The following is a 26,429-nucleotide window of genomic DNA, read 5'->3' on the forward strand; positions in this document are numbered from 1 at the left end:
TTCACAAACATAGGATCAAAAGAGAATATTCTCAAGTTCAAAATTAAACCAAAAATAAAAGGGAAAGAGAGATAACCGCCTTGGCCTTGTGCGTGAAGCAACTTAGCCTTTAGGCGTTTTGCGTTTAGCTCCATGCCTCGTTAAAACCTTCTCCGGTAAACCCATTGGGACAAACCCGGAGTGAGGAAAAAGAGTACACTTCCTCGCTTAACGACTAGACCGTCTTCACTCTTGGGTAAGAGTGAAGACTAAGCGGACTGAGCCTTCGGAGTCTTCGTGGGGTGGCTGGTGTTGGACGTAGGTTCGGACAAATAGGTTGAGCCACTGTTTGGCCGCCTTTGCTGAGCTCTTGGAACGTGTGGTGGCTCCGGGAAAGATCGTTGGAGCCTTGGCCGCGTCTGAAGAGGTTGCCTTGGTCGCGTTCGATGCGTCTTGGTCAGGCGTCTCGGTCGCGTCCGGCGTGTCTTGGTCTTCTTGGCTGAGGTCGCGTCCTGCGATCACATCATTCCCTCCCCCTTGAAAAGGTTTTGTCCCCAAAACATCTTCGTCTTCACCTACATCAAACGGAACGAGGTTAGTGACATTGAATGAGGTGGATGTACCAAACTCACCTGGAAGCTCAAGTCGGTAGGCGTTGTCGTTGATCTTCTCGATGACTCGGAATGGGCCATCTACTCGCGGGCTGAGCTTGTCCTTGCGTTTCTGCTGGAACCTCTCCGGCCTTAAGTGTAACCAGACCCAATCTCCAGGCTTGAACAGTATCGGTTTACGTCCTCGGTTGAGGAAGCGTGCATACTGCTCGTTCCTTCGCTCTATGTTGGCTCGGACCTCCTCGTGCAAAGCCTTGACCATTTCTGCTCGTGCGACTCCGTCTTGATTCTCGGCTTCCTTCGGTGGTATAGGGAGGAGATCCAGGGGCGTCAAATGCTTGAACCCGTATGCGACCTCGAACGGCGACCTTTTTGTGGCTGAATGCACCACTTGATTGTACGCAAACTCGATGATCGGAATGCACTCGAGCCAGGAGCCTTTGTTGCTTGCGATAGCTGTGCGAAGTAAGGCGTCTATTGATCTATTGACGACCTCTGTTTGGCCGTCGGTCTGAGGGTGAGCCGCGGTGGAGTAAAGTAGTTTCGTCCCGAGCTTGCGCTAAATAGTTCGCCAGAAGTGACCAAGAAACTTGGGATCCCGATCGGATATGATGGTGCGCGGAACGCCATGAAGCCTTACGACCTGACTAAAGAACAAGTTCGCCAATTGCACAGCACCATTGTTCTTATTGCATGGAATGAAGTGAGCCATCTTCGAGAACCTATCAACAACCACCATGATACTATCTTTATGCGCCAAGAAGGGTAGGCCGAGGATGAAATCCATGGAGAGATCGATCCATGGTGCGGTGGACACGGGCAAAGGCATGTAAAGGCCATGCGGGTGAGTTGTCGACTTGGAGGTGCGACAAACTATGCAACGACCGACGTGCTTCTCTACCATACTTCGCATCTTTGGCCAGTAAAAATGCTCCTTGAGCACGGCCAAGGTCTTGGTGATGCCAAAATGACCTGCTAAACCTCCACTATGGGCTTCACGAACTAGCAACTCCCGGATAGAACCATTTGGTATACACAGCCTTCAACCTCTGAACAGGAAGCCCTCGTGAATGTAGAACTCGGTGTAGATTCCTTTCCCATGGTTCTGGAAGCAATCTCCAAACTCAGCATCTCCAACACAGCCTCGCGCGTCCATTGTGGTGATTAGTGCATGCCGTCTCGATAAGGCGTCGGCGACTACGTTCTCCTTGCCCTTCTTGTACTTAATAACGTATGGAAACGACTCAATGAACTCCAACCATTTCGCATGACGTCTCTTGAGGTTGGTCTAGCCGCGGAGGTGCTTGAGAGTTTCGTGATCAGTGTGAATCACAAACTCTCTCGCTAATAAATAATGTTGCCAAACCTCCATGGCACGAACGAGAGCGTATAACTCCTTGTCATACGTCGGGTAGTTGAGCGTGGCTCCACTAAGCTTCTCAGTAAAGTACGCCACCGGTTTGCCTCCTTGAGTCAGGACAGCTCTGACCCCGACTCCCGACGCATCGCACTCGACTTCAAAAGTTTTGTTGAAGTCGGGCAATGTAAGCAAGGGTGCTTGCGTGAGGCGTTTCTTGAGCTTGGTGAACGCCTTGTCTTGTTCTTCTCCCCATCGAAACTCGCTGTTCTTCTTGATCACGGAGGTGAGAGGCGCGGCGATCGTACTGAAATCTCGCACAAACCTCCGGTAAAAGCTGGCTAGGCCGTGGAACGACCGGACTTGAGTGATGCTCGTTGGTGTGGGCCACTCCTCTATTGCGCGTATCTTCTCTCCATTGACCTTGAGGCCCTGCGAACTCACAACAAAGCCTAAAAAGACCAATTCATCAGCAGCAAACACGCACTTTTTCAAGTTTGCGTAGAGTTGCTCTTCGCGGAGGGTAAACAAGACAGCCTCTAGGTGTTTAACATGATCAGTCAAACTAGAGCTATATACCAATATATCATCAAACGAATTTATTGATAAACGATCTCAAAACATGGTTCATAAGACGCATAAAGGTAGAGGGGGCGTTAGAAAGACCGAATGGCATTACCAGCGATTCGTACAAACCCTGTTTTGTTTTGAAGGCTGTTTTCCACTCGTCACCCTCCTTCATCCGAACTTGATGGTAGCCGCTCTTCAAATCGATCTTTGAGAAGACACTGGCGCCGCTAAGCTCATCTAGCATGTCATCAATGCGTGGAATGGGGTGGCGGTATTTGATGGTGATGTTGTTGACGGCTCGACAGTCAACGCACATCCTCCATGATCCGTCTTTCTTCGGGACTAGGAGCACTGGTACAGCACACGGACTCAAACTCTCTCGGACGTAACCTTGCGCCATGAGCTCTTTGACTTATCGCTCAAGCTCCTTCGCCTCTTCGGGGTTGACACGGTAGGCTGGCCGGTTGGGAAGCTGCGCTCTTGGAACTAGATCGATCTGATGTTCGATGTCTCTGATCGGTGGTAGGCCTTCGGGGAGTTCTTTGGGGAACACATCGGCGAATCGCTTGAGGATGCCGCGTATGACCTCCGGCAAGGCCTCTAGTGAACCATCAAGACCTGAAAGCAATGCATCTCGAAACAACATCAAAATCACTTGGGCTGAGTCCTTAAGGGACTTTCTAACATCACCATACTGAATCAGGAAATTCTTTTTATCGTTCGAGTCTTTAGACAACTTGTCTTGCATTTCATGTACTTACGTGGGGCTCAAGGGTTTCAAGCAAATACGTTTGTTGTCATGAACGAAAAAGTATTGATTAGTATGGCCGCAGTGGGTGGTGCGCTTATCAAACTGCCATGGGCGTCCCAATAAGAGGTGGCTAGCTTGCATAGGCACCACATCACAAAGGACTTGATCCTTATACGGACCGATACTGAATGGGACCGTGACATGTTCCTTTACTTGGATCACAGTCTTATCATTTAACCATCTCAAGCGGTAAGGGCGGGGGTGGTTTGTGGTTTCAAGAGAAAGTTTCTTGACAAGACTGGAACTTGCCACGTTAGTGCAAGAACCTCCATCTATGATCAAGCCACAAACGCGACCACTTACAGTGCATCTCGTGTGGAAAATGTTGTCACGTTGGTTGGCGTCATCCGTGGCTACATCGGCGTTCAGGATGCAGCGTATCATGAGCAGTTCTCCGACCTCGGGTTCCGCAACAGCTTCTTCCAGCTCAGTTTCTCCTCACACCATTTCTTCAGTGGCCTCATCGTCGGACTCGATCTCGCCAGCCTCGGTCAGTATCATCGTCCGTGCGTTCGGACAATCACGAGCGTAATGCCCTCTCCCTTGACACTTGAAACATACAATGTCGCGGCTCCGGACGTCGGTGGTGTTGTGTCGCGGATCTTGACGCTCATTGGTGGCCGGATCCCTAGGTTTGAATCTCGAGTCCGCGCTGGTCGCCTTTAGTTTTTCTGGCAATCGGTTTGATGGCGACGCGTTAGGAGTCCAATTGGTAGCTCCTTGAGTTCGGCCACGAGGCGCAGAGGCGCTCTTCTTCTTGATTTGAGTCTCAATTTGCACCGAGAGATGCAATAACTCCTCAAAGGTTTGATAGGGTTGGCGCTCAACCTTGCGTGCAATGCGTTCTTGCAATCCGTCCAAGAACTGAGCCATGAGTGACTCTTCGGAGTCATCGACTTGCAACCGGTTGCGCAAGTGTTCAAATTCTTCGTAATACTCCTCCACGTTCCGTGCGCCTTGTGTTAGTCGCCGAAACTTCTTCTGGAGCTCGCGATGGTAGTATGGAGGCACGTAGCGCCTTCGCATCTCTGCTTTCAAGACCTCCCAAACAGTGATAGGTCGGTCGCGGTTGCGTCATTGTTCAGCTTCCAGTCGATCCCACCAGGTAAGGGCGTGATCGGTGAATTGTGCCACCGCATATTGGACCTTTCGTAGCTCCGGATAGGCATGGCACGAGTATAAGTGGTCCATGCGACTTTCCCATTCAAGATAGGCCTCAGGGTCTGACTTGCCGGTGAACGTTGGTGGGACCATCTTGTGGTTCGGCTCGTAACGTCTCGGGCCTTCGTCATCTTGATCATCATAGCGGTGTCGTCGTCTAGGCCTCGGTTCAAAGTCCTCATCGGACTGATCACTCGCCGGCTTGCGTCGTGGTCGCCTCGCGGGTAACGGATCTTCGCGAGGAGGATTCATAAGTTCAATCCTCGTGAGGCAATCAGCTAGTTGCTCTAGGCCGGTTCGTAATGCGGGGAGGGTGACACCAATCTCTGGTGGCGCTGGTGGAACTTCTTCGGCCATCGTACGGACTGGTTATTGGTGACGTGGCGTGGCTCCGCGGTATAAGTTTGAATTTAAACCTCGCAAAAAGAATATCACACGTGAGTCTCACACGCTCAAGAGGACCACACAAAGATTCGTTTCACTAACAAAGATTGAGGACAGCTATGACAAATGCAATCCTATGACTAAAACAAATAAAGCAAAACCAAAAGTAAAAGTGCTACGCGACAAGAATTGCTTTATGCCTAAGACCGGAAACACAAAAACTAAACGCGAAACTAGCTTTATGGATCTAAAAGTGAGCTCGCAAGAACACAAAGGAACAGAGATATGAACACGAAGAACAAATGCGAATTCTAACAACCTAAGCGAACGAAAGACAATCCTAAGCATGCACCAAATTAAACCAAAAAGAACAAGCGAATCCTATGGAGCTAAAAGGTGCAAGCTTTAAACTCAAAGATTGAAACTTTAAAGGAACAGAGAGTTCTGGAAAGAAACAACCTCATAGGAGCTTTGAAGCTCTGATACCAAGCTGATGTGACCCGAGAACACGGTCACGGTACGATCGCGGTACGGACGCGGCTTGAGCTCTCGGTCAACTTTCAGTTGGTGAAGCTTTTCTTGGCCGAGGTTCTGGGCTTCGGATCTAGGAGAGAATCAAACGAGGGAAACGGAGTTTGAAGGAATTCAAACGAGCCATTCGGGAGATACGTCGAGAAGCCACGAACGGTTCAATCGGACAGTACGGATGCGGAACGAGCGGGTGAACGTCTTCGAGGGGAAACGATAGCGGGAATGATTTGAGGTGATTCGAGGGGACTCGAGAACTGATGAAAGAGGACTCGAGTTTAAGAAGAGGACAGATGGAAACGAAATGAGAGGAAATACGGATGGATTGAGTGACGACACAAGAGGTTTGGCTCTCCTCTTGATACGGTCTCTAACAAGGGTGAACCCGGTTTGCGGCTTGTTAGGGTTTTCTCAAGGTTCAATTCCGGATTGAAGAAAGAGAAGAGTGAGACAAGTTTCAAGAATCTCTCTTGAGGAAAAGTTTTATTTTCATACAAGTCTAAGGAGGAACAAGGGCTTAAGGAGAGTTTAAATTGCTAGGTCTAGATATGAGCTTAAGGACACGCGGATTCATCTTGATCCGCACATCGTCCTTTTGACGTGTTCCCTTTACAAAGAGAACACATCGCCACCTTTTGACTAACACGCTTAGCCACAAACACTCTCCAACGTTCACAAACATAGGATCAAAAGAGAATATTCTCAAGTTCAAAATTAAACCAAAAATAAGAGGGAAAGAGAGATAACCGCCTTGGCCTTGTGCGTGAAGCAACTTAGCCTTTAGGCGTTTTGCGTTTAGCTCCATGCCTCGTTAAAACCTTCTCCGGTAAACCCATTGGGACAAATCCGGAGTGAGGAAAAAGAGTACACTTCCTCGCTTAACGACTAGACCGTCTTCACTCTTGGGTAAGAGTGAAGACTAAGCGGACTGAGCCTTCGGAGTCTTCGTGGGGTGGCTGGTGTTGGACGTAGGTTCGGACAAATAGGTTGAGCCGCTGTTTGGCCGCCTTTGCTGAGCTCTTGGAACGTGTGGTGGCTCCGAGAAAGATCGTTGGAGCCTTGGCCGCGTCTGAAGAGGTTGCCCTGGTCGCGTCCGATGCGTCTTGGTCAGGCGTCTCGGTCGCGTCCGGCGTGTCTTGGTCTTCTTGGCTGAGGTCGCGTCCTGCGATCACATCACATCCGGTCCGCAAGCTAGCTCGATGCACGGTTAAGAAAATTGTATTAACAAATCATTTGGTATAAGTGCTCAGACAAATCAAGATTGATTCCAAAAGATGGAAAAAAAATCTGATTTGAGCTTGCATTTTCCGGTGATGGCTCCATGCGGATCTGACCGCCTTCGAACATTTCTAAGCTTGACTCCAAGTACGCCAAGTATTATTCTTTGATGGTTGGATATAGGTGGTTTTGAAAGGGGATCTAAGATTTGTCTAATACACGTTGAATTTTGAGTTTATGATTTTGTCTCTAACGAAATAGGGTGGTAAGTCCGTAAGTCGTAACGCAGGTGTAGTAGACTAGAAGCAGTTTTATATAGTTATTCTTATTCTATATACAGTAAACTGTATATAGAATAGAAACAGTATTAATTAAATTATTTTATTAGTTTCAGATTTCGTTGAAAAGAAATTTATGTCTTTGGTAGCTACCCTTTACCTTATTTTAAATTGATTATGTAAACACTGAAGTTGTCAATTCAAAATTTGGATACACTAACACTAGCTAGTTCTATATTACATCTTGTAATTTTGAAATATGGATGTCATGGTACATATCTTTTTTCATTTTCTTTACAATTAATTTGGAAAATAGGAATAACTTGATCTAACTAGGTATATAATGACAATTCACATTGTTTACTGTCAATATTTTTTTAGTAACAATTAATTATATTATTCGTTTAACTATATAGAAAACGATTTTTTCTATAACATTTTATGTCGTTATATGGACATCTACAACTTCCCAATTTTACTATATATAAAAAATAGTATTTAATTCTGCCTACTTAATTAATTTGTTTATGTCACTATCTTTTTAGACTTGAATTAGCTTAAAAAGTAGACGAATTGTAGTGTTTTCTTGCGTAGATATTTCTTATTATGATTATGATTAGGGGTGTCAATTGGGCTTTAGGCCCGCGGGCATAGCCCGTTATGTAGCTTAGCGGATCGGGCATGGGCTCTTAATTTGATGCCCAAAAAGTGGCGGGTCACGCGGACTCAGCCCGTTTGGTTTGCGGGTCAAGCGGATTGTGACCGCTGATGACCGCGGGGTAAACGGGCGGTCTGCAATTGTCACAGTTCCATCACTGATTCACTTCTATGCCAGTTCACAAGCGATGGTGCGGCACAGGGGAGGAGATTCGGGCTAGATTCGGGGTCAAATCCGAAGAAGACGAAAAAGGTACAAACACTTTCTCTCTCGCTGATCGTGTTTGTCTCTCAATTTCAATCTTCTGGGCTCATTTCTGATTTGTCTCTTCCCTAAATCCCTTGTTAGTTGTTACAACAACTACTACAAAATTAGGGCTTTAACGAGGAAGAACATCACTTTGAATCTTAAGGTTGTTTCAAGGTGAATGCTTTTTTTTTATTTTATGAGTTCTGGGTTTTGTTAAGAATCTGCTTTTATATCTTCTTAGCTTTCCATCTGCTCAAAAGTCTTGAAATTTCCAAGCAAGTTATTTACTTTGTCAAAGTGTTGTTGATCTTCTGCAGATCAAAAGTATGGATCTTAATTTAGATGAGAATGAGATTCTAAAGGCTCGAATCAAACAACTTGAACTTGGTACGTTTTCTCAATTTCTCAACTGTAGTTTCTTTTTGTGTATTTCTCTTGGTGGTACTAGTTATTTAGACCTTGGACATGTTTCTAGGCTTGTAGAAATGGTTTTTTAGTCTTACGTTTTTGCTTCTCTGCAGCCTTCTTCAAGTGTATTCTGCTGCATTTTGCCTTCTCTGATGCAAAAGATTATTTTTCTCTTTTAGTTATTTACTTGTGTTTTCTTCTAATAAACTTGATATTGAGTTAGTTTATAGCAAATGGTGTATGACGACATCATCACTTGTTACACTTTCAGAAATTCTTCCCTTTCTCTTTTGGGTTATGCACTTAATTTGACCTTGGCTACTCTGTGCGTTATGCTTTTGTGAAGATATTATCTATCATGGTTTTTTGAGACTCCATTTTACTTCTGCATCTTGATTACCTGATATATGTTGAGTCTGACCACTAGTATTTCTTATAACTAGAGCGTAGTGAACTATAGAAAGATATTGAACAGTTGTGCATGCAACAAGGTGGACCTAGAATTCTTGGTGTGGCTACTCGGATGCATTTCCAGAGGTGTCTTATTTTCTATCCCACTTCCTTATTAGATTTAAGTTCCTTATTCAGCAATTGAATGCTACCTTATTTTTCCCTTCACCTCATAGATATTGTTGGATATGGCTCTAATAGGACAGCTAGCTTGGAGCAGGAGTTAGAGAGCTTAAAACTGAAGTTGGCTGCTTGCACAAGAGAGAAAAACAATATTTAAGAGGAACTTGCAGAATCTTATCGTATGAAAGTGATTATCTTTCTAAAGAAGAGATGCCCGCGGGCATGCCCGTTAGTCCGCAAAGCTAGGCGGAGTGGGCATGGGCAGTGATACTTTGCCCGCCGCCCGTGGCGGACCTGTCCGCAGCGGATCACTGAAAATACGGGACCGTCACGGTCAGCCCGTTCGGGCGCGGGCATGCCCGTTTGACACCCCTAATTATGATTATAAGAGAGATCATCATATTTACTTGAGTATTATAAAAATAACCAAAATATAGGTTATTGCTTGTATGAAGAAGTAATCTCATTATTTAAAACCAATCAACTTTCCTTGGAAGTTGGATTCCAAGCCCTTTGACAACAAGTACAAGGACTTATTAGTGAGTAATTAAACAACATCAAAAGAAGCAATCAAACAACAAAAATGCACTTGGTTGTAACCAGAGAGATACATTTCATATATGAAAATTTATTATGCAAATATTTAATTCCATGAATATGATGGCTGATAAACGGATATATCATGTATATATTTCTTTAGTATTTTGGAGGAGGAGAGCTATAACTATAGCTTGGAGGTGGCGGTGAAGTGTAAACATATGGAGGAGAGCTGTAGGTGTAAGGAGGAGGTGGTGGCTTGTAAACATATGGAGGAGAGCTGTAGACGTAAGAAGGAGGTGGTGGTGGCTTATAAACATATGGAGGAGAGCTGTAGACGTAAGGAGGAGGAGGTGGTGGCTTGTGAACATATGGAGGAGAACTGTAGACGTAAGGAGGAGGTGGTGGTGACTTGTAAACATATGGAAGTGGTGGTGAAGAAGTGTAGACATATGGAGGAGGAGGGGGTGATTTGTAAACATAAGGAGGGGGTGGTGGAGAGCTGTACACGTATGGAGGAGGGGGAGGAGACTTGTTAACATAGGGAGGTGGTGGTGGAGAGTTGTAGACATATGGAGGAGGAGGGGGAGACTTGAAAACATATGGAGGTGGTGGTGGGGAGCTGTATACATAAGGAGGTGGTGGTGGGGACTTGTAAAGGTATAGAGGAGGTGGTGGAGAGCTATAGACGTAAGGAGGTGGTGGTGGAGACTTGTAAACATATGGAGGAGGATGTGGGGAGCTGTAGACGTAAGGAGGTAGTGGTGGGGACTTGTAAACGTATGGAGGAGGTGGTGGGGAGCTATAGACGTAAGGCAGGGGTGGTGGAGACTTGTAAATATATGGAGCAGGTGGTGGAGAGTTATATACGTAAGAAGGAGATGGTGGTGGAGAACTGTAAACGTGTGGTGGTGAGGATGGTGGAGAGTATGTGTATTGGCCACTTGTATGAGCAGCAATGGCGTACAAGGCCAAGACCAACATAAGAAGAGATGGCCAATTACTACAATTGGCCATGTTGATTGAATTCGTGTGTTCTTGTTCTAGACTTAGCTTTTGTTAGTACTATTCTTACTTGGAAACCGATCTATTGTTGAATGAATTGTAATCTAAAGAAGGCAGTTTATATATAGCACACATTGCAACAACTAGAATACTTGTTTACAAAAGTTTATGAAAGCGTTTAACTAGAGAAAATAATATTGTTTAATAAGTCAAATTAGTTTATGCTGATTTTGTCTAAATGTAAAGAAAAAAAGCCGAGAAGAATATGTCTTTGGTAAACCTCTTACCATAATTTGAATTTGAATATCTAGACTTTGAAGTTGTCAGTTTTAATTCGACGTCATTTTTTATTCTTTCAGAATTCTCTATCACTGAATTTGTATAACTCTAGTTCTATATTGCATCTTGGAGATTTATATATGGATGTTGTCATGAATCATAATTTTTAGCTTTCTTTTGAGTAAATTTGCCAAATGTTGATAACTTCGTTAACATATTATTTCGTTATGTCATACTAGATGAATATCCATGCTATACGCGGGCTTATGGTTTACTGTTTTCTAAACAATTTTGCTATTAATTTGGTTTTTTTATGTAGAGTTTATCTATTTTTTAATTGTGGAAATCTTGAATAATATAATTTTGACTCTGATTTTTTTAATACTTCAAATAGGTTTTTTTATTTTGCAATTGAATTATTAGATACATGCATGAACAACTTTGTTTTGAGAGCTTAAACATTCTACAATTCTTGTCTAAAATTTCTAAAAAAATATTTCAAATGAAAGTTTGATCTAAATATGCATATTTTGTAATAAAGAGTTTTTAGCTTCTCACTTATATAATATGAAATACTAGCATTTTAATTTTTCAAGATTGCAGCTTGGTTAGTTCTTTAATAGATATAATTAAGATAGACATCTTCTTTTCATGTTATCTCTTTAATTTCTTGAATATAAATCTAAATTTTTTATTTATAATAATTTCATTTAATTTTCTTTTTGACAACTTCTAAATATTAGAATATTATTTAGTTTCGTCCCGAGCTTGCGTGAGGCGTGAGCCGCGGTGGAGTAAAGTAGTTTCGTCCCGAGCTTGCGTGAGGCGTTTCTTGAGCTCGGTGAACGCCTTGTCTTGTTCCTCTCCCCATCGAAACTCGCTATTCTTCTTGATCACGGAGGTGAGAGGTGCGGCGATCGTACTGAAGTCTCGCGCAAACCTCCGGTAAAAGCTGGCTAGGCCGTGGAACGACCGGACTTGAGTGATGCTCGCTGGCATGGGCCACTCCTCTATTGCGCGTATCTTCTCTCCATCGACCTTGAGGCCCTGCGAACTCACAACAAAGCCTAAAAAGACCAATTCATTAGCAGCAAACACGCACTTTTTCAAGTTTGCGTAGAGTTGCTCTTCGCGGAGAGTAAGCAAGACAGCCTCTAGGTGTTTAACATGATCAGTCAAGCTAGCGCTATATACCAATATATCATCAAAATAAACCACTACGAATTTATTGATAAACGACCTCAAAACATGGTTCATAAGATGCATAAAGGTCGAGGGGGCGTTAGAAAGACCGAATGGCATTACCATCCATTCGTACAAACCCTGTTTTGTCTTGAAGGCCGTTTTCCACTCGTCTCCCTCCTTCATTCGAACTTGGTGGTAACCGCTCTTCAAATCGATCTTGGAGAAGATGCTGGCGCCACTAAGCTCATCCAGCATATCATCGAGGCGCGGAATGGGATGGCGGTATTTGATAGTGATGTTGTTGACGGCTCGACAGTCAACGCACATCCTCCATGATCCGTCTTTCTTCGGAACTAGGAGCACTGGCACGGCACACGGACTTAAGCTCTCTCGGACGTAGCCTTGCGCCATAAGTTCTTTGACTTGTCGTTCAAGCTCCTTCGCCTCTTCGGGGTTGACACGGTAGGCTGGCCGGTTGGGAAGCTGCGCTCCTGGAACTAGATCGATCTGATGCTCGATGCCTCTGATCGGTGGTAGGCCTTCGGGGAGTTCTTCGGGGAACACATCGGCAAAACGCTTGAGGACGCTGTGTATGACCTCCGGTAAGGCCTCTAGAGAACCATCAAAACCTGAAAGCAATGCATCTCGAAACAACATCAAAATCACTTGGGCTGAGTCCTTAAGGGACTTTCTAACATCACCATACTGAATACGAAAATTCTTTTTATCGTTCGAGTCTTTAGACAACTTGTCTTGCATTTCATGTACTTGCGTGGGGCTCAAGGGTTTCAAGCAAATACGTTTGTTGTCATGAATGAAAAAGTATTGGTTAGTATGGCGCAGTGTGTGGTGCGCTTATCAAACTGCCATGGGCGCCCCAATAAGAGGTGGCTAGCTTGCATAGGCACCACATCACAAAGGACTTGATCCTTATACGGACCGATACTGAATGGGACCGAGACTGGTTCCTTTACTTGGATCACGGTCTTATCATTAAACCATCTCAAGAAATAAGGGCGAGGGTGGTTTGTGGTTTCAAGAGAAAGTTTCTTGACAAGCCTGGAACTTGCCACGTTAGTGCAAGAACCTCCATCTATGATCAAGCCACAAACGCGACCACTTACAGTGCATCTCGTGTGGAAAATGTTGTCACGTTGGTTGGCGTCATCCGTGGCTACACCGGCGTTCAGGATGCAGCGTATCATGAGCAGTTCTCCGACCTCGGGTTCCGCAACAGCTTCTTCCAGCTCGGTTTCTCCTCGCACCATTTCTTCAGTGGCCTCATCGTCGGACTCGATCTCGCCAGCCTCGGTCAGTATCATCGTCCGTGCGTTCGGACAATCACGAGCGTAATGGCCTCTCCCTTGACACTTGAAACATACAATGTCGCGGCTCCGGACGTCGGTGGTGTTGCGTCGCGGATCTTGGCGCTCATTGGTGGCCGGCTCCCTAGGTTTGAATCTCGAGTCCGCGCTGGTCGCCTTTGGTTTTTCCGGCAATCGGTTTGATGGCGACGCGTTAGGAGTCCAATTGGTAGCTCCTTGAGTTCGGCCACGAGGCGCAGAGGCGCTCTTCTTCTTGATTTGAGTCTCAATTTGCACCGAGAGATGCAATAACTCCTCAAAGGTTTGATAGGGTTGGCGCTCGACCTTGCGTGCAATGCGTTCTTGCAATCTGTCCAAGAACTGAGCCATGAGTGACTCTTCGGAGTCATCGACTTGCAACCGGTTGCGCAAGTGTTCAAATTCTTCGTAATACTCCTCCACGTTCCATGCGCCTTGCGTTAGTCGCCGAAACTTCTTCTGGAGCTCGCGGTGGTAGTATGGAGGCATGTAGCGCCTTTGCATCTCTGCTTTCAAGACCTCCCAAACGGTGATAGGTCGGTCGCGGTTGCGTCGTTGTTGAGCTTCCAGTCGATCCCACCAGGTAAGGGCGTGATCGGTGAATTGTGCCACCGCATATTGGACCTTTCGTAGCTCCGGATAGGCATGGCACGAGTATAAGTGGTCCATGGACCATCTTGTGTTTCGGCTCGTAACGTCTTGGGCCTTCCTCGTCTTGATCGTCATAGCGGTGTCGTCGTCTAGGCCTCGGTTCAAAGTCCTCATCGGACTGATCACTTGCCGGCTCGCGTCGTGGTCGCCTCGCGGGTAACGGATCTTCGCGAGGAGGATTCATAAGTTCAATCCTCGTGAGGTGATCAGATAGTTGCTCTAGGCCGGTTCGTAATGCGGCGAGGGTGACACCAATCTCTGGTGGCGCTGGTGGAACTTCTTCGGCCATCGTACGGACTGGTTGTTGGTGACGTGGCGTGGCTCCGCGGTATAAGTTTGAATTTAAACCTCGCAAAAGAATACCACACGTGAGTCTCACACGCTCAAGAGGACCACACAAAGATTCGTTTCACTAACAATGATTGAGGACAGCTATGACACATGCAATCCTATGACTAAAACAAATAAAGCAAAAGCAAAAGTAAAAGTGCTACGCGACAAGAATTGCTTTATGCCTAAGACCGGAAACACAAAAATAAAACGCGTAACTAGCTTTATGGATCCAAAAGTGAACTCGCAAGAACACAAAGGAACAGAGATATGAACACGAAGAACTAATGCGAATTCTAACAACCTAAGCGAACGAAAGACAATCCTAAGCATGCACCAAATAAAACCAAAAAGAACAAGCGAGTCCTATGGAGCTAAAAGGTGCAAGCTTTAAACTCAAAGATTGAAACTTTAAAGGAACTGAGAGTTCTGGAAAGAAACAACCTCGTAGGAGCTTTGAAGCTCTGATACCAAGCTGATGCGACCCGAGGTCACGGTCACGGTACGGTTGCGGTACGGACGCGGCTTGAGCTCTCGGTCAACTTTCAGTCGGTGAATCTTTCCTCGGCCGAGGTTCTGGGCTTCGGGTCTAGGAGAGAATCAAACGAGGGAAATGGAGTTTGAAGGATTTCAAACGAGCCATTCGGGAGATACGTCGAGAAGCCACGAACGGTTCAATCGGACAGTACGGATGCGGAACGAGCGGGTGGACATCTACGAGGGGAAGCGATAGCGGGGATGATTTGAGATGATTCGTGGGGAGCTCGAGAACTGAAGAAGGAGGACTCGAGTTTAAGAAGAGGACAGATGGAAACGAAGTGAGGGGAAATACGGATGGATCGAGTGACGACACAAGAGGTTTGGCTCTCCTCTTGATACGGTCTCCAACAAGGTCGAACCCGGTTCGAGGCTTGTTAGGGTTTTCTCAAGGTTCAATCCCGGATTGAAGAAAGAGAAGAGTGAGACAAGTTTCAAGAATCTCTCTTGAGGAAAAGTTTTATTTTCATACAAGTCTAAGGAGGAACAAAGGCTTAAGGAGAGTTTCAATAGCTAGGTCTAGATAGGAGCTTAAGGACACGCGGATCCATCTTGATCCGCACATTGTCCTTTTGACGTGTCCCCTTTACAAAGAGAACACATCGCCACCTTTTGACTAACACGCTTAGCCACAAACACTCTCCAACGTTCACAAACATAGGATCAAAAGAGAATATTCTCAAGTTCAAAATTAAACCAAAAGTAAGAGGGAAAAAGAGATAACCGCATTGGCCTTGCGCGTGAAGCAACTTAGCCTTTAGGCGTTTTGCGTTTAGCTCCATGCCTCGTTAAAACCTTCTCCGGTAAACCCATTGGGACAAACCCGGAGTGAGGAAAAGGAGTACACTTCCTCGCTTAACGACTTGACCGTCTTCACTCTTGGGTAAGAGTGAAGACTAAGCGGACTGAGCCTTCGGAGTCTTTGTGGGGTGGCTGGTGTTGGACGTAGGTTCGGACAAATAGGTTGAGCCGCTGTTTGGCCGCCTTTGCTGAGCTCTTGGAACGTGTGGTGGCTCCGGGAAGGATCGCTGGAGCCTTGGCCGCGTCTTGGTCAGGCGTCTCGGTCGCGTCCGGCGTATCTTGGTCTTCTTGGCTGAGGTCGCGTCCTGCGATCACATCACTATCACTCCCAGATGTGCTTTAAAGATCGACATATCAAAGGCGTTTGATTCAGTTCAATGGCCTTACTTGCTCTCCACGCTTTCTGTGTTAGGCTTTCCTCTGCAGTTTATCAAATGGATTGAGCTCTGTGTCACCACAGCTTCTTTCTCAGTGCAAGTCAATGGAGAACTGGCTGGTCTATTCCGTAGTGCGAGAGGACTGAGGCAAGGCTGCTCTCTGTCTCCCTATCTATTCGTCATTTGTATGCATGTTCTATCCCATTTGTTGGATAAGGCGGCTCTGGAGCAACGCATAGGCTATCATCCCCGTTGTCAAAAACTGCAGCTAACACACTTGTGTTTTGCTGATGATTTGTTAGTATTTACAAATGGCACTAAGAGTTCAATTGAGGGTACATTGCAGATTTTTGAACACTTTGCAGCGGTATCTGGCTTCAGATTAGTTTGGAGAAATCTACTTTGTATATGGCAGGTGTTACTGACACAGACAAAGAGGATATCCTTCACTCTTTCCCCTTTGCATCAGGCAGTTTACCTGTACGATACCTCGGTCTACCTCTTCTCACCAAGCGGATGACAACTTCAGATTACAAACCTCTAATAGAACGTGTTAAGGAACGCATAAGCAGTTGGACAGCACGGCACCTTTCGTTTGCGGGACGACTACAACTTATCGCCTCTGTTATTCATAGCTTGACTAATTTTTGGATGTCTGCATTCAGGCTGCCCAGTTCGTGTATTCATGAAATAGATGAAATAGATAGTCTCTGTTCTGCATTTTTGTGGTCAGGACCAAGTTTGAACACAAAAAAGGCCAAAGTTGCATGGTGTGAGGTTTGTACTCCAAAGGACGAAGGGGGTTTAGGTCTGCGATCATTGAAGGAAGCCAACAAAGTAAGCTGTCTAAAGCTTATTTGGAGACTGCTCTCGACAAAGTCCCTCTGGGCTCAATGGTTGCGAATCTACTTGATAAATAAAGGATCATTCTGGTCGGTTAAGGAGACTACTACTTTAGGATCTTGGATGTGGAAGAAGATCCTAAAATACCGTCAACTTGCTTATGATTTCGTTTCCTACGAGGTGCATGAGGGTTCACAAGTTTCTTTTTGGCATGACAACTGGTCTTCTCTAGGCTGCCTAATAGTCACTGCAGGACAACGAGGTTGCATTGACATGGGTATTGGTCTCTACACAACTGTTGCGGAGGTTGTCATGACTCACCGTCGACGACACCATCGCAATGCGTGGTTCAACCAGGTGGAGCAGCTAATTGATTGGCTGCGTACACAAGGACTGGGGACAGGGGATGACATTGTGCTCTGGAAGGGTAAGGGCGACTGCTATCGGACCAGTTTTAACACAACGGATACTTGGGAGGCAATTAGACAACAAAGAACAAAGAACACTTGGAGTCGGGGAGTTTGGTTTAAGCATGCTACACCTAAATACTTGTTCCTCGTTTGGCTTGCTCTTAAAAACCACCTTTCAACAGGAGACCGAATGCAGAGATGGAATGTTGGGGCTCAAACACAGTGCATCTTTTGCAATCATACCATGGAAACTAGGGACCACTTGTTCTTTACCTGTCATTACTCACGGGAGGTTTCGTCGGGGCTCAGCTCAAATTTGCTTCTGACGCGCTATACAAACTCATGGACTCATCTCATCCCGCTGCTCAGAGCCAAAAGATTTTCACTTATAGTATGATATATGTTTTATCTTAAAACATCCAAGCCAAAAGATACTTGTTTAATCTATACTTAAGCCTAGTGTTAGAAACCAAGCTACCAGTACCTTGTCAAAAACATTGATAGCATAGGTGTTCCAGACTGTAAGACCAGGAGGCAGTGAGTCCGTTGGTAAGCCCATGCGTCAGACGCCATCGATAAGATCGGTTAGTTTGCATTTTTAGCATCAGATTAAGGATACTTTAAACACGGCATCTAAGGTTAGGAAGTTTTTTAAGTCTAAGCATGCATCATCTTCTACATCTCAAAAAACAATTAATTCAAGAGAAATTATGTCAAAAATTATAACTTTTAATCAAGAAATATCAAAAGATCAACTACCGCATGTTAATCCGCAAAATATATATCAAATAGGAGCTTTTGATTTTAAAACTGCATATTCAATCAAAGAACATGAACAAACTTTATCATTACAAAATGAATTTGAAGAAATTAAACTACTTTCTTCTATGGCTTTAGAAAACTATAAAAGAAAAAACTTTAATTATATTCATTTTGGTCTAATACAAATAGCAATTAAACCTTTATCTAGAACAGGGATTGATTCTCCAATACTCATGTTATTAAGAGATAAAACACTTTTAAAATTTGAAGACTCCTTATTAGAGCAGTACAGTCAAACTTATGTAACGGAGCTATATATTTTAATTGTGCACCAAATTTTCAAATAAGCCTACATGACCCTACAATATTTAATACTTTAGTTTTAAACGTACACTTGCCTGAAATTAAATTTCAGCAAGAAAGACATGGCTATTTATTGTTGTATCAAATTTACTTTAAACAATCTAAATCTGAGTTCAACCCACGATGTTTATTGCAAGATGATAAAGGCGAAACAACAATATTGGCTGCACATAGTAAAGACACACCAACCTCTACATACACACCTAAACAATTAAAATGGACAGAAATTACAATTCCTGATCAATGGAAAATTAATATTACTCAACCACCAAGAAACTTTGAACAAAGAACTATTACAAGTATAACAGAACAATATGATGGAAAAATATTATTAAACTTTGGTTCTTTCAGAGATCCACCATCATTAAAATTTAGTTCATTCTACCCACATTCATCTTTCTCTGAGTACAAAACTGGCCAAGCTAGCACTGAATCAGAAGAAAGTGTAGAACAAATTTTAACAAAAAGCCAAGGGAAAAAACCTATTATTTTTCAAGCACCAATAGCTGAACCGGTTCAACAATCAGAAGTAGGATCGTCTAACTTTCCTACTTCCCCAACAGCTTCAGATTTTAAATCAATAAATGTTATCATAAAAACATTTACAATAGACAAAGATTACCTTAAAGAAGAATTTTTATCAGATAAAAACGGAGATAAAAGAAAATGGTACTTTCAAGCTTTTAATAAAGAAAAACTTATAACTTTTAGAGAAATATGGTATAACTACATGGAAAATATAGAAGTAAATATTCCATTTTTCACATGGTTTGAAACATACTCTTTAGAAAATGACATATGCTACCCATATAAAAATGAATCAATAAACACTAGTTCCACATTATATCACACATGGGAAATGACTAACGGAGAAATACACAAATCAGTCCATCCACCTTTAAAAGACATAAAAATTCACACTCCCCAAAGACAAGTAATAGCTACACCTTGCAGAACTGGGGCAAACCGAGATGATAAAGATTCAATATGTATGGCTGACCTTAAAATAGTATATGAACAAAATAATTATCAAAGTCAAATATTACATACTATTTCACGACAAGTAGATAACCTTGATAACAAACTAGAAAAAGATGAGAAAAACATAACAACAAACTATCAGCCGTTATCTCCACCCTTTACCGCAGTCTCACCACCTCTCTTCAAACCATTAACAAAACCAATTAAATTCCCTGAAAATGAAATTTTAAAATCGATCTCAACTAGACTAGATAGACTAGACAAAGCCAAAGGGATAAATAATATTGATGAAAACATTCAATCTGAAACCGATATAGAAATAAATAGAATAAAAAGGAACTTTCAACCATCCAAAAAACCATATTATCCAAGGCACTCACCACCCGACTTATTATTTGAAGAACATCATAAATTTCCCTCAACAAACTTTTACAACGGAGAAGGCATATATGAATGGAATATAGATGGTAGATCCGAATATGAAATGATGAATTTATTTCAAGAAATAGGGATGGCAACCCTATCCTATAAAGCTAAAGGAATGTCAGACCACCAAGCATATGTCATGCTGATCTCGGGCTTCAATGGAGCCTTAAAATTCTGGTGGGACAATGCTTTAGGCGTAGAAACTCAAAATTCTATTCTAAACCATACTGAAACTAGAAGAGTAGAAGGAGAAGATGGTTTTTATGAAGAAGACCAAGTTCAAAATGCTGTAGAAGTATTACTCCACACCATAACCATGCACTTTGTAGGAAACCCTTCAGAAGAACTAACAAGTAAAAAACTTATTTTAACAAATCTTAGATGTCCAACACTAAGGGACTTTAAATGGTATAAAGATATATTTATAACCAACATATTTCAAAGACACGACTGCAACCAACCCTTCTGGAAAGAACGGTTCATCACAGGATTACCATCATTTTTTGCAGAACGATTAATTAATAAACTAAAAGACTATTCTAGAAGACAACCAATACCATGGGATAACAAAGATAAACAACAAAGTAACAAATTTAAATTTGGAGAAACTATGGGTTCAGTTTGTGAACAATATGGTTACAACCGTCTCACTCCACCTTCTAGAGAAAGACGAAAACTACGCAAACAAAATAAACCTTTTTATCCACAACCTTATAATAAAAAGAAAAGATTTACAAAGAAATTTTCAAACTCATACTATACAAAAAACAAAAACACCAACGAGAAACCATCTAGAAAAGAAAGAATTATATGCTGGAACTGTAAAAGGCCAGGACATAAATCTACAGATTGTAAAATGAAAAGAAAAATCAATGAAATATTTCACAATCAATAAGACATTAGAGAAAAATTAGAAAAATTACTTCTTTCAGAAACTGAAAATTCAGAAGAACTCAGTAGCAACCCTTCTCTAGACATAATAGAAGATGAAAGTGACACATCCTTTCAAAATTCTGAAAATATTTCAGATGGAATATGCAATTGTAAAACAATAAACGTAATTACAAAAGACATTGATAAACAATTTTTAATAGATATTATATAAGATAGATGATCAAGAAACAAAAAAGGAATATTTATTAAAATTAAAAGATCTAGTGCAACGAGAAAATCAATTATTAACTCCACAACCTTTTAGTCTTAACAAAATAATAGAAAAATATCCCTCTCCAACACTATTTAAACAAGTAACTACTGGTGAATTACAAGGAGAAGTTAAAAATTTAAAAATACAAATAAAAGAATTATAACAAATAGTTCACCAACATCAACTTCACCAATTGCAAGTAGACGCTAGATGAGCCCTTATAGAACCAAAACTCCATGAATCTCCACCCACAACAATGGACCAACCCTCCACAAGCAACCTCGAAAACCATAAACAAACAAAATAAACTATCAAAAATGGTATACAAAAATCACATTACACATAGGGTATGATTTTAAACTAGAAACAATAGCATTTCTAGATACAGGAGCTGAATATAATTGTATTAGAGAAGGAATAGTTCCTACAAAATTCTATGAAAAAACATATGAGAAACTTAGCGGTGCAAACGGAAGTAGTTTGAAGGTCAACTATAAATTACCTAAAGCAAAAATCTGTAACAAAAATTATTGTTTTAAAACTCAATTTATCCTTGTAAAAAACTTAAGCTAAGAAGTTATACTAGGAACTCCATTTTTTACACAAATTTATCCGTTTAAGGTTACAGAACTAGGAATTACCACAAAAATTGTAGGAGAAAAAATAATGTTTGAATTTCTATCCCCAATGAAAACAAAAGAAATCTTAGCCTTACAAAATTCAACAATAGAGAAATCCATAAACTTAATAGACGGGAAACAAAAACATATACAATATTTACAACAAGAAATAAAATACCAACAGATAGAAAAACAACTAAGTGATCCACAAGTCACAAATAAAATAAAAACATTAGAAGTCGAACTACTAAACCAAGTATGTTCTGAACTTCCAAATGCCTTTTGGGAAAGAAAAAAACATATTGTTGAAATACCCTACGAAAAAGATTTTAATGAAAAAAATATTCCAACTAAAGCTAGACCCATTCAAATGAATCAAGAACTTCTAGAACATTGTAAAAAAGAAATACAAGAATTACTAGATAAAAACTTAATAAGAAAATCTAAATCTCCTTGGCGTTGTTCAGCATTTTATGTAAACAACCAAGCTGAAAAAGAAAGAGGAGTACCACGCTTAGTAATCAACTATAAACCCTTAAACAATGTAATACAATGGATAAGATACTCAATACCAAACAAAAGAGATCTATTAAAACGATTATATGACGCCTGTATATTCTCTAAATTTGACATGAAAAGTGGATTTTGGCAAATACAAATTGCCGAGAAGGATAAATATAAAACAGCATTCACAGTGCCTTTTGGGCACTATGAATGGAATGTTATGCCTTTTGGTTTAAAAAATGCACCATCCGAATTTCAAAATATAATGAACGACATATTTAACCCTTACTCCACCTTCTCTATTGTATACATAGATGATGTGTTAATATATTCAAAATCTATCGACCAACACTTTAAACATCTATACACCTTTTTAACATTGTTAAAAAGCATGGACTAGTAGTATCCGCAAAAAAGATGCAAATATTTCAAACAAAAATACGTTTTTTAGGCCACAACATATATCAAGGTACTATAACACCTATATCTAGATCTATAGAATTTGCAAATAAATTTCCAGATGAAATAAAAGAGAAATCACAATTACAAAGATTTTTAGGTTGCTTAAACTACATATCTGATTTTCTACCTAATCTTCGAAAAACTATACAACCATTATTTCAAAGATTACAAAAGAACCCCATACCATGGTCAAGTCTGCATACTAGTCTAGTCCATGATATCAAGAAAAAGGTTATAACACTACCATGTCTAGTCATCCCACACCCCAATGCATTCATGATAGTAGAAACAGATGCATCAGAAATAGGTTATGGGGGGATCCTTAAACAGAAAATGCCAGAGTCTACCCAAGAGTCAATAGTCCGTTTCCACTCAGGAGTTTGGCTTGGACCACAAAAGAATTACTCTACAGTTAAAAAGGAAGTTTTATCTATAGTAAATTGTATTTCTAAATTTCAAGATAATTTAATAAACAAAAAGTTTTTACTACGTGTCGATTGCAAATCGGCCAAAGAGATTTTACAAAAGGATGTTAAAAACTTAGTTTCTAAACAAATATTTGCTAGATGGCAAGCTATTTTATCTGTTTTTGATTTTGATATACAATATATAAAAGGAGAAAACAATTCTTTACCTGATTTTCTAACAAGGGAGTATTTACAGGGAAAATCTCAGGATCACCAAAATGAGTGAAACACAAAAGAAACCAATGAGTGCATCAGACTACATCAAGAATCAACCACATTTACAAGGAAAGCAATTAACCACTAGTAACCAATTCTCTCCGTTGGTGGAATTTCCTCCTCTATCCTATGCAAAAGCCGTCAACCCCCAGCCACAAAAAAATATCCAATCCATCCACCTCACAAAAAACCGTAGACCAAAAATTGTCCTACTTCCTTAAACCACAACGCCAACACCTTATTACAACCTCATTTACCAAACCAATATCCCTTAAAGACCTAACCCAATATACCAACCGCATATTTTACGAAGAAAGCCAATACCTTACCGATAACCTTACCAAAAACCGCACATTCTACGAATTCATTCTCGTAGACACCAAATCAGTAGAAATAACCCACCATACCGACAAGAATGACCCAAACCTCATTTCCTACTCCACCTGCAAAATCCTCAAAGTATGCAATCCCCAAGATCTCGGATTCATAAACCTGCACACTGCAACAGAATTCTCCATCCCGGGGTTCCATATTCCAAGATTTACCTACATAGATTACCAGAAAGCCTTTCTCCACACCTTTTACTTATGAACCTATGATCACTCCTGGTTCCTCTCCTTCGACTTTCATTGCCCTAAGACAATACCAGGATGGTTCTACGAATGGTGGTACTGGTTTGGCCCAACCGATGACATATATCCTCCCCAAATACCCAAGGTTTCACTACCCTACTACACTAAACACGAAAAGCACCAACTCGTTGGCCCTCTACCAAAGATAGCCTTCCACATAGATATGGGAATACCCTGGATACTATCTTGGCACTACAACCTTCTACCCATCTTACCGGAGATGCCATATTCACTAGTCCGAGAATTCAGAATCAAATGGTGGGACAAGTACAACCTCGACCGCTGCTCTTTATCCAACTTGGAGAAATGGATCCAGACACATCAACAAATTAAGAAATCCGTAGCTACAATATCCCGAGCATTACCACCTATTTAAACAAAAACTTCGCCCCGCAAACCACCAAGTCCTACAGAATCAACGACTTCGTCCTCCGGATCCAAGAAAAGTAAAGGCAAAGAAAAACTCAAGAAACTCCTCGAGACAACTGCGATGCAAATATCCTCCTCAGACGACGAAGATGATGTAATGCAAGACAACAATACGCAAGACGACGATCCATTTTAAAACATCTTTATCGGAAAAAAAAAACGTGAAAGTATGCTACTACAGCTCTTTTAAATATTTTTAAATCATGCTTGTAATATAACTACATATATATTTAGTATATAATTTTGTAGAAGAAAGAAGCAACCTCTTCCACCGACTCCATCAAGACTCCAATTTTCAAGACAAGATGAAGACAAAAACCCAATTATGCAACTGCTCAACTATCAATACAAGACTTCAAGACCAAGAAATGAAGACTTCAAGACTATAACAAGAAAAAGACTTCAATCAACAAAGGATTACTCATCTATCGCAATCTCAAAAATAGGACACGTCTACAACAACTTCATGCAACTTCATCCAGCTTCGTATAAATAAGGAAGTGAGAGTAATAGGAGAGGGTAGAGTGTTTTTAGCGATCATTCAAAAATTCCCTATACATCTTACTCTCTAGTTTTCATAAGTTTGTTTTCAAAGTTTGTACCTTTACTCTTGTATTTAAATCAAGTTTAAATAAAGTAAGTTTTAATCATCCCTCTTGTCTTTATTTTAAGTTAATCATTTTATTTATAAACTTGTTTTCAGCTATACTTATACAACAATCTATAATATAATCTATATATTATTTCCAATTAGACAACAAAGAATGAAGAACACTTGGAGTTGGGGAGTTTGGTTTAAGCATGCTACACCTAAATAGTCGTTCCTCGTTTGGCTTGCTCTTAAAAACCGCCTTTCAACAGGAGACCGAATGCAGAGATGGAATGTTGGGGCTCAAACACAGTGCATCTTTTGCAATCATACCATGGAAACTAGGGACCACTTGTTCTTTACCTGTCATTACTCGCGGGAGGTTTCGTCGGGGCTCAGCTCAAATTTGCTTCTGACGCGCTATACAAACTCATGGATCTAATCCCGCTGCTCATGAATACTTCACTGGGTCAGGACAAACTTTTTCTACTACGGTATAGTTTTCAGCTAACAGTCCACTCATTGTGGATGGAACGCAACAATCGACGAAATGGGACACCCGCGATCCCTTCTGCCCAACTTATCCGAAGACTTAACCTCCAAATCAGAAACCGGTTACTTTCTATCCAAGAACAAGGAGATGGGCGATTTCGGGACTGCCTGGTGACATGGCTTGCCTCAAGATACCCCTCTCCTTAAGCAAAAACTTTAGTATGTAATATGTATTTCATTTACTTCAACAAACGCTGCACTTGATGTAACAAAGCTTTTTCGAATAAATTTTACATTTTATTCAAAAAAAAAAAAAGAATGTAAAATTTTTATTCATCAAAAAAAACCTTTTCTTTACAGTAAATGTAACGTTTTTGAGGCTAAATAAACTTTAAAACACTGAAAATAAACTTATGTTCTGGTGGAGAACCAGAGCACTAAGATGTCTTCATAGTCACGGTGGCTAGAGTTCAAGAGGAGAAGAAGTTTGTTCCGAATGGTTTTGTCTATCCGTTGGCATAAGCGATGTGCAGAGAGTGGGTCTTCACCATGTTTACGGCTGTTACGCTCATGCCATAGAGAGTATACCGTGACCTGGAAAGAGTATCGCAGAAAGAGCAGAGGGATCTTTTTCATGGTAGAACCTGTAATGAGTACCTTGAGTTCGTCCCAGTCCGCTGTCGACTGAGTGCCAAGTAAACCGTTTGTGAGTTTGCTCCAGATTTGATGGGAATATGGGCACTGGAAAAAGATGTGATTTCTTGTTTCCAGTGGCGCATTGCAGAGATAACATGAGGGGACAACACTTCCATTCCACTTTAATATACGATCACCCGTTGAGAGTCTATTAAGCATTCCTAGCCATGTGATAAAGGCAAACTTTGGTGTAGCCTGAGAGAACCAAACACCCTTCACCCAAGCACATTCTGGCCGTTCTGTATGCAGCTGATTCCAGGTCTCCCTGGTCGAGAATTTCGGTTTGAAACCTGATCCCCATTTCCAAAGGTGCACATCAGCAGTGTGGGGCTGCTGCTTCTGTTTCGCAGACACAATCTCAGATTCCACTTTGTTCAGAACATCCACTCTACGTCTCCTTGTTCGATGGGTTAGCATTACGGATGCTACAGTCTCAGACTTGGAGATGCCAAGATCAATAGTGCCCCTATTGCCTAAGAGATCAAATAACGGACCCATTGAAGACCAGCTGTCATACCAAAAAGAAGTGGTTTCACCGCTGCGTATTTCTTTTGAGTGGA

At 41.8% G+C, this 26,429-nt stretch overlaps 3 protein-coding genes across 3 annotated transcripts; 1 reads left to right on the forward strand and 2 right to left on the reverse strand.

Moving 5' to 3' along the window:
- Window positions 1–9,235: 9,235 nt before the first annotated feature.
- LOC104718213 (uncharacterized) lies at window positions 9,236–10,415 on the reverse strand. Its single transcript, XM_010435917.2, has one exon. It carries the CDS (start codon window positions 10,337–10,339, stop codon window positions 9,482–9,484), a length of 858 nt encoding a protein of 285 aa, XP_010434219.1. The 5' UTR covers window positions 10,340–10,415; the 3' UTR covers window positions 9,236–9,481.
- A 938-nt stretch (window positions 10,416–11,353) lies between these two features.
- On the reverse strand, window positions 11,354–13,485 carry LOC147948626 (uncharacterized). The gene is made up of 3 exons (XM_087467909.1): window positions 12,732–13,485; window positions 11,847–12,420; window positions 11,354–11,792 (listed from the first exon to the last, which is right to left on the reverse strand). Exons 1-3 carry the CDS (start codon window positions 13,483–13,485, stop codon window positions 11,354–11,356), a joined length of 1,767 nt encoding a protein of 588 aa, XP_087324035.1.
- Window positions 13,486–16,238: 2,753 nt separating this feature from the next.
- On the forward strand, window positions 16,239–25,380 carry LOC147948627 (uncharacterized). The gene is made up of 3 exons (XM_087467910.1): window positions 16,239–16,660; window positions 16,745–17,375; window positions 25,156–25,380. Exons 1-3 carry the CDS (start codon window positions 16,239–16,241, stop codon window positions 25,378–25,380), a joined length of 1,278 nt encoding a protein of 425 aa, XP_087324036.1.
- The last annotated feature ends 1,049 nt before the right edge of the window (window positions 25,381–26,429 follow it).

This window comes from Camelina sativa, chromosome 2 (assembly GCF_030686135.1).
Source record: "Camelina sativa cultivar CO46 ecotype springtype chromosome 2, ASM3068613v1".
NCBI classification, from domain to species: domain Eukaryota; kingdom Viridiplantae; phylum Streptophyta; class Magnoliopsida; order Brassicales; family Brassicaceae; genus Camelina; species Camelina sativa.